Raw genomic sequence first — 15,133 nt, 5'->3', positions numbered from 1 at the left:
AAACCTTTCCGATCTCAGTAGGGGTTCACCAAGGCTCGGCTCGTAGTCCCTTGTTGTTCAATTAGTGCTGGACACTGTCTCGGCTAACATCCAGGACCAGCCTCCATGGCTGATGATGTATGCCGATGACATAGCGCTCATTGATGAGAGCAGTTTGACGCTGGAGCTAAGAGTGAACCTCTGGAAGGGTACGCTTGAAAACGGCGGTCTTAAACTAAATGTGACGAAGACCAAGTATATGGCTTGCGGAAGCCCGGACTTTTGCACTATCCATATAGGTCCTGAACCAGCCGTTAAGTCGGAAAAGTTCAGGTATCTTGGATCTATTCTGCATGAGTCCGGAAGCATCGATCACGATGTCCAAGCCCAGATCAGCGCTGCCCGGGCGAAATGGCGTGAGGTCACAGGTGTGGTCTGCGACCGCAGAATACCGCCCAAGCTCAAGGGACTAATATACAAGAGCATAATCCTACCGGATCTCTTGTATGGCAACGAATGTTGGCCAGCACTGTCAAGGCACACTCAGGCTTCACGTCACGGAGATGAAGATGCTGAGGTGGATGTGTGGCATTACGCGGGCTGACCGTATACGTAACACATTTATCCGAGGTAGTCTTGGAGTCCGTGACGTAGCGGATAAGCTTCAAGAGAGTCGCCTGAGATGGTATGGCTACGTTGCATGACGGCCTGAGAACTACGTCGGAAAAATTTGTCTTGATATGTCGGTCCCTGGAGCAAGACCCCCAGGACGCCCAAGAAAGCGATGGCTGGACATCGTGAAGCAAGATGGGTGGACTGAATGAATGGACTTACCACCAAGGATGCCAAAGACCGTGCAAAGTGAAGGAGTTTGAGCAGGAAGGCAGACCCTGGCTAATGCTGGGATAAATTGCCAGGAAGAAGAAGAAGATCCTCGGTTTGTGTTTCAGAAATAAAATGCCTAGGGTACTTTTTAAAACAAATGTTTTCTTACATATATGGTGACGCAGGATTATGAAATCCGCAAGCACCATGTATCACATTTTTTATGACAATATTGTGAAGAATGGGATCTAATTGTTTGTTTGGTATTTAAGCCGATATTATTGCATCTATAGAATCTGGTTGTACTTTGTTAGCCAGCCACAATAAAATGTGGGCGTGACATGACAGAATGAGTTTATATTGATTTGTGTTTACCTCCACCGTCCTACCATTCTCTTATGTAACTTAGGAGTTAACTAGTTTTAGGACGAGAAACATAACCGATTATCATATATTTTACATGTTCTCGATTATCTCGTATGTCTAATCAATCGCGCCCTGCCCATTTTAGCGCTCATTTGCTTCAGGCGGTGACTGTGAAAAATAATGCCTATAATAATGATTTTCAAAAATTTTACGATTTAAGATATATTACTTTCAAAGTACACAGTACAGTATCAATACTCTTTGAAAATTAAGAAGGGACGAACACTTTTCTTTCAGCTTCCAGAGAACGGAGTTGTGATAACGTAACCGAATAGTTATGTTAAAAATTATAATAAAAACAATAATTTAGAAACCATAACCACTAGTCAAATTATAAAATATAGATTTAGATAAAATAATGTATAAATAATAGATAAAATAGATAGACAAAAACTGAAAAAGCGCGTTTTTCTTCGTTGTAGCAAAGTCAACTAATTGTGAGAACTCATTATCTTACAGTTCTGTATATAATACAAACTAATTAAATGCAAAGATATTTTTCAATCAAAATTACCTAGATGGAAGTATCGAATATTATTATAACTTTATAAACTACCAAATGATTTTACGTTATTTATTTTAATCTTCATCCCTCATTTCTAGAATATAAAATTGTAAGAGAAATTTTTTCCTTCACAACGGCTTATACCAGGAAAATACACTTGACAAAGAAAATATTTTCCTCTTCATATAATTTATGTCGGAATTTTTAATTTTATAGTTGGAAGCCAGGAAAAAAATTGTTTAAACTAATGTTAAGTTATACATATCTTCACGGCATTTTATTTTATAAATTTTAATTTCGTGTCGATATGTTTAAATTACTATTTTTCAATACGTAAAGCCGAGTTTATTGTATTTTATCTTTTCAAATCTATTCTATTTATTTCTCGTACAATTTGCATTTATGTATGACGAACGATGACAAAAATGTCTTGATAGTAACAATTTTCAAAATCTCTTTAACGGATGTGATTTGAATGTTATTATTTTATCTTTATTTTTTAAATCGTACACTCATAAATAAGTTAATTTTACTTAGACATAATATACGTTTATTATGAAATTAGGGCAAATTTAAAACATTACAGTGCTTTGTTAAATTCTTAACATGCTAGGTTTTGACTTTAAACGGAACAGTACCTCATTTTTTAATCATAAAACCCGAACCAATCATTTCTCTTGTTAATCGATTTTTTAATTCTGTGCCGCGTTATTCGTTATTGAAAGCGTGCATATTTTAATCATTAATGTGGCACAGCGTCCGAAAGATTTAATTAGTGTCGATTTTGAAATGTTTATTATAGTATATAATAGATTGAAATCCTTAATACGCTGAGATATCATATATGGTTCAGTATACCTTTAATCAATATAATTAAAAACAAAATTGAAAGTCATAAAAAGTGAAAAAATATAAAAATCTTATAGACTAAGATAAATTTTCTCTTTTACGTCACCGACAGAAAATCTTACAATCTACATGCTTTATTGCCAATAAGGAAAAAACTCAAGATTTGAACAAGACAAAACCCTAAATATTTTTGGTGGTGCCAAAGGTGTCTACGCGATAAAAGAGGAGAATATCCTAAAACTATGATTCTCTCAGGGGCACAGTTTAGCAATATTCACGACATTTGTTTTGGATTTAATAAATTTTCGATAACACCTTTTTTAAAACTACAGCAAAATGCGATAGTGTCAACTCATCCGTCTCAGATTCTAAAGAACACATTACTAACATTACAATCACAACTAATTCTATTTTATCAATAATAAGAAATATAGATCCCTCAAAAGGTTGTAGGAGTGATAAAATTCCTCCGATATTCTATATTCCCTGCACTGAAAATTTTGTTGTACCCTTGTCAATTATATTTCATAAATCTCTTAACGTGTTTGCTTCCTTTCCTTCCAAGTGGAAAGAGGCTTTGATAACACCACTTCATAAAAAAGGATTAAAAAACAATATAAAAAAAATATAGACCTATATCTACCCTTAATGCAATAAGCAAAATCTTCGAAAAAGCAGTAATCAACCAAATTGCAGCTGCTATTCATAAATCAATTCCGCTCGAGCAACATTATGTTTTATAGTCAATGGATAAAAAGCATCAAGTTGACGCATTTAATATTGACTTCGAAAAAGCTTTCGACCGTGTAGACCACATTATATTACTGCAGAAGCTACAAGCTCTTGGCATACGTGGTGACTTGCACAGATGATTTTGTTCCTATGTAACACAACTAATGCAAGCAGGTTTTGGGAGGTGAATGCAGTGATTTCGTTTCTGCAAGCTCTGGTGTACCTCAAGGTTCAATACTAGGGCCACTGCTATATAATGTATGTATATGTTTATGATATACATACGCCATATTATACATATTCTATACAGCAATCCCAATTTCTCATGTTTGACATGACACCTAAATTTTTTAAAGATAAAATCTCTTCTCGATGGCCACTTAGTTCAACGGGACCTGGATATTTTGTGAAAAATATTGCGATAGGTAATAAATATTGCGATAGCAATATAATTATAATTAATATATTAAAGTACGCTCACATAACCTTTTCTCGCAAAATAAATAAATTTAATTATGTATACAAAATTAATAACATTGAAATTCCGAAAATCAATTTAATGAATGAGCAGATACAAATCGGAACTGATAAAGCTTTTAGACAATTGGGATAATAAAATTTTATACTTTGCATATGTTAAAAACTTGTTAGAATACGCATGCACAGTTTGGTCACCGCAGTACAAAAGTTATTAGGAAAGAGTAGAAAACATTTATGTAAACAAAATTTTCGGAGTTGGTTACAAGGACCATAAGATATTCGATGACTATACTGAGCTTTGCCGTCATTACCACATGAATACGTTAGAGACACGTCGCAAACACTATGATATGATGATGCTTTATTCGATTTTGTCCAACAAAGTAGACTGCAACGAACTGTTATCCTCGTTACAATTTCGCATACCAAATCGAAGTACTCGTCGGACAGCATTATTTAATACACTGCCGATGAGCACAAAATATGAAAGCAACTGATTAGTAAATCGTTTAGCCACTACCTATAATGACTTATTTTCTTACTTAGATATAATCAATATTAAGAAAACAGAATTTAAAAAGGCTTTAAAAAAAAGCTTCATCTTAATTTATTATTAAAACTCACAAACCTACACCCGTAAACTCCCACAGACACTCACACATTCGCACACACATAACAAACAGTTGCTAATTAGTATTGTGATCCGTGATTAATTGATTCTCAAGTTACGTTTAAATTTATACTTTTACTGTAACTGTGTAATCCTGTATTGATCTTAGTATTGTTTATAACGTCATTATTATAAGCACTGTTGGATTAATGAAATAAATAAATGTAACGTAATACCTGTTTAATATATATACACATAAAAAATAATATTAATATAAAAATAATATATACACATAAAAAATAATATTTCTTCATAGCATTCAATTATTCTATTTTTAAGTCTAAATATATTTAATTTATTACTTGTGTCAAATTAATACAAAATAACAGAATTAAAAAAAAATATTGTGTTTATTTAAGGATGTGTTTAAAAATATACTTTTGAGGATTTTTTTTATTAAAATATTTATCTGAATGTAACTTACTAACAATTAAAGGTGCACACGATATATGTTCGTCAGCTTGCAAGTTTGGTAAAATGTTCAAAGGCAGTGAAAGTGATATTATATACGGACTACAATAACTACGATTTAAAGAACAAATGTTTACCGTGCCTTTCTTGTGCTTTAGGGTGCTGATAGGCACCTTTAGGGTGCTGGTAAGGCTGCAACTTTTTTGTAACGCTTCTCTTATGTTTGAAGAGGCACGTGTCAACTGCTCTCGGTATACTATACGAATAGGAGCAATGTAGTATACAATATGAACGGCCGTAAGAGTACCTTTTGTTTATATTGAATTTAATAATTTACTCTTGGTAAAAATAAAAAACAGCATTTTAAAGGCGTTTCATGCGGGTCACTCCAAGCTATACATAGTTTGAATAACAAATTACGCAAGCTCGTTCTATTCGTTTATTAAATTTATATTCTTGAAAAAACACTTTTGCTAACAATTGTATAATGTAAAAAATATAAGATTTTTATACTTTTTCAATTTTTATGACTTCCAATTTTGTTTTTAATTATATTAATTAAAGGTATACTGTACCATATAGGATATCTCTGTGTATTAGGAACTTTTGTCTGTGTATAAACTAAAATATTTCTTTAAAAGTGAAATAACAATATTTGGTTAAATTTATCGCTTCTTAAATTATAAACATAATTAATCATAATATTTTGTGACTATTAAAGGTAAAATTAGTAGACGTATAATATTTACATTTTCTTAGCGTCTTTATATAATATTTTATATAGGTTTTAGAATTTGTATTCGTATGATAAATTGCATTAAATTAAATAAGTTAAATGAAAAACGACAAAGGTGGAAAACAGAGATGAGAGAGTTTATAATTTTCTGAGTGATTATGGTTTAAGACGTTTTATACTTGATTTTATTCTGATTGCAAATCAATTAAGAATATAAATTTTATGAACAATATTGTGTTATTAGGTGATATGTCTTAATTTACAGTATTATGGACCAAAAATGATAAACAATATAAATTATAAAAAACGGAAAAATATTAATCGAGATACAATTTTTTCACTTCAGATGCAAGCCGGATATAATGAATGATATATTTATTATTTGATTGTTCTAAATAAATCTATATTTAGTCTAAGTTAATATTGATGTGTCTACTAAGTTTTTGTTTATTTAGATATTTGATGTTTAATGTTTGCTTCGCCCGCATGTGATTCAAAGGAAATAAATGTTTTATGTTTTGTACATCACCTGCTGAAATCAACAGTAAATACTTAAATAGGTAGATAGATTTCATTTGATTACAGAGTACTTTTGTACACTAAAAAATGCTTATTATTAAGTAAATAAGCTTTTAAATTAAGTTAGTGTTCAACGTTTGTTCTAAGTAAAATGTTTTCAACGATTATTGCAATTGGCGAAAGAAGTTAAATAACAGCTTGCGGTTTAACACTTTAGTTTAATGATTTCGAAACTGTATTTATTACAACCACAACCGCACAGATGGCTAAGAATTAGTCGTATATGTCATCTCGTTACCCTTACAGAGATACTTAATGCCAAAATCAACCAACATTTAAAATTAAAACAAAGAAATATAAATTGGTATTATCACAATTTATTGTTACAGCTATTCTACATGGAAGATTACGAGGTCCAAATCATCTCCAAGGGGCACTGTCCCTTTTGTAGACACAGTGCTGAAGTTGCATCAAATGAAGACGGTATAAACGACTCGATATTTAACGATTCGGGAACGTCTAGCCCTAACAGTGCCAGCAATGAGCAATCATCATGGCACTAGTTATGGTAGGTATTTCATTTGAAGAAATTGTGTTTAATAAGCCACGTAAAGTGACCATTTCATTCGCCACAATAACATTTTTAATAAAAGTCGTCACATCCTTGATCTAATATTTATATTCATTAGGTGTCTTTCAACTCATTACAATGTACGTATAATGTGTTAGAGACCGGTATTATAACGAACACATAAAAAAAATTATTCCCTAAAATTAAACATCCCACTATTTACGGCGAAGGCTTTCTGTCTCGTAATCAATAACGATCTAAAAAATAACCCCAAAACTGTTTATTTATAGTTCACTGCGGCGCGATGTAACTGACCACCTGTCACTACGGCCCAATCGTTTTTACTTCCTATACAGTTTTAGATATTTAGTAAGATAGGGTAACTTTAATTTAAATATATTATAATCGCAGCACTATATATGTCTTCTGTAATTTTACACATATGTTACAAATAGTAGCCAAAGTGCTGTTTCGGCAATCAAGCTGCCTGAATAAAAATATATCAAAATTAACTCAAAAAAGTTAACGTACGTTTTATAGGTGTAAAGCTACAGCTATCACAAGCCCTCAAATATAATAACGTTTGTAGAACATAATTAAAGAGCAAATTATAATCGTAATAAAAAAATATTTCCATTGTATAACGACATCAGATCAAACAACGAATTTTTGTTAAGATATGTACTTTATTTTATAGTTAAGTAAAAAAAAATTATGCTTGCTACCAAACGAAACGGAAATATTTAACAAATAACTAGCTCAAGCAAATACTAGAAATAGGTTCACAAACAAACTATTTTGTTAGTTTTTGTCTTATGTCACTTTAAATATTAAGCTAAATTATACTATTACACCTTCTATCTGATGTCTGAATTGACTTGAAATATAAATTTTAATGTAAACAATATAATAAAAATGCGCATTGTTGTGTATGGCTCTTCGTTTTTCTTTATTTTTATTAACGGTCATAATTAATGGGCACTCCTAGTGAGAATTTAACTGATTTTTGTTTCTTAAAAAGTGATTTTGATGCAACTAATTTTACTTGCCGAGAGAGTGTTTGTATTACTCCAAACAAAAATTGCCCGACTAATTATGCATACAATCATTGCATTTCCTTAAAAATCCAACCAACTTATGTATATAAAATAAATATAATGTAGCCTTCATTACGTGACGTAATAATCAGATTATATTGTCTTTTCAACGATACGTCGGCAGATGGTCGCACATTCGACTCGATTACAACAGCTGTCTCGGCTGCTTAGGATGATTGCTTAAATAAAACTAGAGAAATCTGTGCCTTTAATATTATCTTAATATAATATAATATGATTTCTAAATATGAAATGTTATTGTAAGTTATACATTTTTCATAAAAATATTACCATGTTTCAAATCTAAAAACGGATCGTCTATTTTTAAATAATCTTTTAATACTGTATAAATCTTGAATGAAGTTAGTGATTAAGTAAAATACAAAAATGTTCATGTTAAAGGTTTTTTTTTACATTTTATGATTTGTACATATTGAAAATTGTAATTTAAGTAATTCGATTTAATTCTAATTAATAATATTGTAACACTTGTGATATGAACCACCGTCCTTATAAATAAAAAGACGACACGATTTTGCAATTGGTTTTATTTTGATATATTGTAGTTCTCTTTGTTAGTATTCTTCGGTGATTTAAATTAAATAAGAGGTGAATATATCGTGTCTTGCTATCTATTAATTCCCATATAATATAAGTAAGAAAGTAAGTTCACAACACTAACACAATACAACCTTTAAATTTCCCGACATCGAACGATTTAGCAAAAAGTAATTATAAAATAATATTTCTTGACGCTTGATACGAATAATTTAAACTCTAGTCACCACCTTAAAAGTCAAAAAGAAAGTCGGAATTATACCCACAAATATTTACCGCACAACTTAATATCCATACGTTAATATATACATACAAACTAAACATATAGGTAGTGGTGTGACCTTCAACTTAATAAAATATAAATCATCATTCATACATTTACATTTTATTTACCAAGAAGTCCTTGCTACGGGTACTGGATTAAATTTATGATCAAACTCAAGTCGTTAATTGTAACCATTACTTGAATCACTTAAATTCTTTATAAATGTTTTGAAGATATACCTATTATATATGTATTAATACTGATAGCTGGTATTCATCGAACAAGAATATCGATGTGCTGCAGGTGAAGACTCCGACTGTTCGTTTTTGGCGAATCAAAGGCGGGCAGGTGCGTACGCGCAGGTGTCGCCGTGATCTCGGCCGATATCGATATACAGGTTGCGCTACTTTGATAAGACTAGGTCTTAAGATCATCGCTGGCATCTTTAATAGTCATATGAAAATATAAATTATATTCTTTTTATATATATTATGTTCCTTTTTATATAATTTAAATCAAAATACTAATATAGTTAATACCAGAAAATATATTCTATTAATGTACTTAAATTAAATGTGCACGGAAAAATATAATGAAAATTATTTTTGTATACAAAATCTCAACTTGATGGAAAAAACGACACCCTGTTGTAAAAAAAATGACTCGTGTGCTACTTTGTTAACGTGCACGAGATAGGACAGATGCGTTCAGCATATGCGCTCGCGCCACCGTCGCACCTCCAGATACTTCGGAAGAGGCGGCTAAAAGAAGCCATTTAAAATTTGTAAATAAGGCATAACCCACAATACTCCTAAAATACATTTTTTTTCTTAAAATTTCCATACTTTTTATTGAGACATTTATTTGAAGGTACTTCTGCACAATGTATTTTAATATTTGAAAAGAGAAAATTTTAGTTTTACCTGTGTTAACTGTTTTTAATTAGATTATAAAGTATTAGATTCGATTTTATTACAAAATTTCGTAAATAAGTTTATGTCGTGAACTAAAATAGATCGTAATAATATTCTGTTTATTAATAGTTCTTAGCTGGCAGTTACTTCGCTGTTTTTAAAAAACTATTTAATATGAAAATTATTCATGAACAATTTTGACATCTGTTTTTAATGGAATATGATACAGTGCCAAGGTAAATTTGCTATCTAGATGCTGTTTATTTTAATTTAATATTGAACGAATCAGTGAGCTGAAGTTTAAAAGTCTGTTTATACTGGTTTCCAATAATATTAACTTGTAAATTCAAAATAAAATATATGTTAAATTTCAGAAGTTATAAACAGTTATATGTCTGATAAAGTCACTTTCTTCATGTAAAAAAATATGTCGGATAAATGGTAAATGTTTAGAAGTGGTGTCCCTACAACTTCTATTTGAAATCAAAAAAATATATAATATTTTATTATTTTTTCGTTGTTTTAAGATAAAAATAAGACTACAATTTTTACACATTTTTAGGCCAGTATAAAATCGAAACATCCTAAAATTATATCCGAATACTGAAATAATATTTATTCTAAAAATGATTTCGTTCTTCGTAATGAACAATAAAAAACAAAACAAAATGAACTATTGAGAAACAAAACAATATGGCAACTTCACAAATTATTATAATATTTGAAAAAAAAAATTTTTCTCATATTCTCTACTATGTAAGTGTAGGTGTATCTTTTTTTAAAATTCTAATCTAGGTTCTTTAATCTTAAAACATTTGATTTATCATTTGATAAAGTAATTAACGCATATTTCCAATTTCCAAACATGGACCATATATGTAGTACGTACATGTACATGACGTATAGAAATTATCTTGTAACAAATGTAGTCACAACATCCATGACGAAATTGTTAAATGTAATATTTATGACAAAGATATTAATCTCCGTATGACCCACCAGTTTTAATAGATAGTAATTCCTAAAGTTATCTATATTTTCAAGAATAATAAGGGGCACACAAAGAAGTCTGGAAGATGATTTTCTGTGATTACCGGGGATCGGGAGAGCTATGAAGGTTGTCTGAGACATACTCGGACATAATTGAGCTCTTAGTAAAAGCCGTCCTTTTATACGGAAACCAGCATAGAGAAAGAAGGAATCACAACTCAGAATCGCGTTTTACTCTTAAAATATTCAACTACTTTTATGTTTTCAGTAATGAATAACCGGTTATATAGCAGTTTTTTGAAACTTTGTATTGTTAGTAAGATGCAAACGAAGTCGCGGGCAACAGCTGGTACTTCATATTAATAATGAAAGCGTATTTTTGTCATTTAGACCTTTTATCTAAATTGTCATAAATATTATAAGTGTCAAGAATAAACTTAAATTTTTACTGGTGTACTTTGAAGAGAGACTACAATATTGTAAAGCAATTAAAATTGAGTTTTCAAAATACTTTTGAGCGCTACTGTATATGTCTTTATTAAGTCATTTTATATTAAATTTTGAAGGTACATTATTTAAAGTTTATGTTGGAGATATACGCATAGAAAATAATATAGTTTGTATCATTTAGGATACATGCACATAACTCTCAAATTGTACTGATTTCTGATATAAAATTAAATTAACTATTTGATTATTACTTAACAGCGAGATCTATCATGCGCCGCATCGCATGGTGAACTAGTGGTTGTAAGGAAACCAAAAAACTGTTCTCAGGTAGACGTATACAGTTGTGCTTATTTTTTAGTAGGAGCGTGTCTTGCAGCTGTCACTAATAACAATGTGTTTGGGCCTTAATATCCACGCGCACGAGGCTCCCACTAATCTATTACTTTTGAATTTAAAAACAGCTGCACGCTTATGAACATTCAAAACAATTTTGAAGCACTTTAACAATTATTTAAATAAAGTTTGACTTCAAAATGTTCTGTTCGCTAAACGTTTCAAGGCTGAAAACTTGTTTGGCCTGATTAACTCATTACTACTGTTTAGTAACATGTGTACGAGCTACAATTTATTAGATATTATTTTCATTCAACAACTTAACTACTACGTTAACTATCAAAAGTTATATTAAGCAATACAAGTTGCATTGGAAATTTTGCGGACACATTCCTCTTTAATTGATTGACGCGATAGTACAACACCAGCGAAACACTGTTATAATTAATTAGATTTAAAAAGTTTTATATATATAATGTATGGGAATGTAATTATTACAATGATTAATCGTATTTTTGAAATGGATTTTTTTTTTAAATTGAACTGTATTTAGAAATCTCGATTGAAAATGCATAAATAATAAAATAATGATTTGCAAAATTTTACAAATAATGATAAAGAAGATGAACTAGGAATGTAATTCTTCCAGGTAGAAAGAGTTCCTATTGTTTTACTAACCTTGACGGTTTTATTTGCATTATAAAATAGCATTTAGATTAAGAACACACAAAAAATGTCCAATCTAATATCACAACAAACAATGTACATGATTGCTGAGTCTTTTTAATTTTTGCGTATGGATGGCAAAACAAGTTTTTCGTATTCCTCAAACTCTGTGAAAATGAAATTTTATTGGAGACTCTTCATAGTAATTCCGAACGAATTTTTATCTTCATATATACAAATCTTATTCCTTGAAATTTCATCACGACTGCATCTGAAAATATGTGATATATCTAGGAGTTTCTTTTTTAATACTTTATTGCATGACGCAAGTAGGAAACCCTGGCAATAAATAAATATTTTTCCGTCTACTGTGTACTGAAAGCATCTAAAACAAACTTATAGTGAATGTTTCATATTTACACATATATCTAGTTTGTACAGAAAAAAGCGAAGGAAAATAAAGGCATAATCAAATGCATCTTTTAAATTTATACTGGTTACTAAATCTCAGTAATATGCGTTATATAGTCATATTTGTTTAGTTATAACTATTATGTCGAAAAATAACTAACTTCTATGTTAAATATCCCAAAAATCAAAGATATCAAAATACTTTTGACCTATTTCTTTTAGATAAAACGTTTTGTTAACTTGTATTAGCATCATCATAAACAAGTAAAAATAATATTACTAAAACAAAAATAGTAATCTACAAAACAAATAATGCTTCTTCAAAATGCGATTCGGAATTCTAAACAGAAATCCTGTTTATCTCGAAAGCTATATTCGTTTCGAATATTAATTGGAAATATTAATTATATACCGACATGAATCACGTGTTTTAATTTTCATCGAATCGTAATAAAATATTACGAAAGCTATATCACCTATATCGCCTACATATGCTTCCATGTTTTAATCCGCTTTATATTATTAAAAAGCTTATCTTGGCTAATGTAACTAAAAAAACAATTATTGTAAGTATCAATTAGTATCAATGGTTTTATTCATATAAATTGTGTGATATTTCTTCTTGAAAAAAAATGGTCTTCTTTGTTCGTATCCCTTTATTTATGTTTTTAAAACTTTCATAAAAATAGGCTCATGACATTGTTATGAACAATTGTAAAATGTAATTCAATACATTTTTGATAACCTTAATTTTACAAATTATTTTTTATATCAACATTTTGATAAATAAACGAGATTTTATTCCCTGGCAAGTTCACCTGTTCCTTTATAGTTTCCATCTGTTGCAACATTTGAGATGTTGGGATTACAACTCTTTTATGTGTTCCTCTAATGTATTAATTTAAAACACAATTAAATAAATAATAATTCATTATATTGTTTTGCAAATTTTCTTTCGTCTTAAATATATAAAAGATCTCAATTGCAGTTATTTATGAATTAACAGAATTACTGCTATAACAATAAGAATGAATTTTTTAAAATAATGATTAATGTAAATAAAATTTTCACCAATCAAAAACAAATTATAGACAATTATTATATAACAAATTTTTATTTTTAGTGACCACTGTTTATATATTTTGATAACACTTTCTTTATATCTATAAACTCATTTTAAGGTGTGATAATTCATATTTAACTAATCTCTAAGAATTGTTTTCAGAGTAAAGAGATGTAACTAAAAGTTAAAAGAGTTTAAAATTTAAATTTATTTAAGCATGACGCAGTACATATAGTTAGTCATCGCAGCCGAAAAGATTCTCAAAGGTATTAGGTGAAAATAGCGTAAAAGCTTTAGCTTTAAGTTTATATCACATTGGTTTTATATAAACACTGTGAAAACATACAAAACAAGATTCTGGCTATCCTGCCTGTTTGTGGGACAAAAATTAGAAAGCTAATATTTTCCCTTCCGAATTTATGCTATTGAGTTGTCTTTTATGATAGTGAGTGAATTTTTTTAAAACGCTTACAGCACACATTATTGTTATTGGTAAAAATACTTAAATATTAATTTAAAAGGACTTAACGATTATTGTCTTTGCAATAAGACTCACTTTCATGCGTAGAAAGAATGTAAATAATATTTGTAAAACATTTACTTCGTTGTTTTCAGAAAGGTTTTTAGTACTTGGTTTTACTTGCCTAACAAAGACAAATATAATCAGAGTAATTCAGCACTAATGCCAACAGTGGAAGAAGCAACGTATGCAAAGATACAAACGTATTCGAACAAACCTTTCTTCAACTGGCATATAGGATTTCACAAACAAACGTGTTCTCGCGTAAATTTCTCACTATCAAAATTATCAGGACAGAAGAGAAAAAATTACAAATTAATGTGAAAAACGCAGTTCAACTTACCATTACTAAAAATAATTTAGGCCAATCTTCAAATATAGTAAAGTGAATTAAGTATTTTTTGGTGCAATGATTCGACAGAGAGTCGGTGTCACGACCCATTTTTCGGGAAAGTAGAAGACAATTTACATTAAAATACATATACTTTTAAATTGATATTGATTATAGATACATAATAATCAAACTAAAAAGGTAATAGAATTCAATATAAATCTAAAAATAGCGTTGTGTTTGTTAAGACAAAGACTTGATGCTGGTACTGAATTAAAATAATATCAATGCTTTGAAGTGAAACACATACATAAAATAAAACAGGTAGCTAGGTAGGATCACTTGCATAATAAATGACAACCCAACGTATTATTTCTCACAACTGTTTGATACATCAACCAAACCCGTTATGACTTTTAGAATACTGCAATTATTATTTGTTTAAATAAAAGCTCTTATCGAAGGCCAGGAAATGTATTTATCATAATTATTCCTACCATAATAATTTAAGTTCAGATTGCAGGCGGTATTTTTACAAGGGCTGCAGTTTTTAAGTGGGAACCACCATACAATTTACAAAATCGCTGCAAATATGTTGCACCGAAACGTAACATTCAACAGAATATCTGTGGTACCGACGAACTTTCTTTTCATGACTCTAACAATGAGAACAAAGTTTAATAATACTTCCGAGGATAATGATATATATCTTGAGTTTCTTAAACCTAACTTGAAAACTAATTAATTAAGTCTTATATCACTCTTTATCTTATTTTTTATGAACGTATAATATTTAGTGAGAATTAATGCGCCTATTTCCTGGAATATTTAA

The 15,133-nt window shown here is 29.9% G+C and overlaps 1 protein-coding gene across 4 annotated transcripts in view; it reads left to right on the top strand.

Moving 5' to 3' along the window:
- The window catches only part of LOC116777694 (intraflagellar transport protein 122 homolog), a 29,709-nt gene extending 20,315 nt beyond the window's left edge, over nt 1-9,394 (top strand). For 2 of the 4 annotated variants that reach the window (XM_061526424.1, XM_032671375.2), the window contains exon 23: nt 6,522-8,323. In XM_061526424.1, coding sequence (XP_061382408.1) covers nt 6,522-6,695 — 174 coding nt within the window. In that variant the 3' untranslated portion in view covers nt 6,696-8,323. Of the gene's footprint in view, nt 1-6,521; nt 8,324-8,889 lie in introns of those variants that run through there. The other 2 variants (XM_061526423.1, XM_061526422.1) reach the window with 2 other exon arrangements.
- Nucleotides 9,395-15,133: the final 5,739 nt, after the last annotated feature.

Source organism: Danaus plexippus, chromosome Z (genome assembly GCF_018135715.1).
Source record: "Danaus plexippus chromosome Z, MEX_DaPlex, whole genome shotgun sequence".
NCBI lineage: Eukaryota > Metazoa > Arthropoda > Insecta > Lepidoptera > Nymphalidae > Danaus > Danaus plexippus.
Note: the sequence above shows the minus strand (reverse complement) of the source record. Positions and strands in the feature narration are given on the sequence as shown.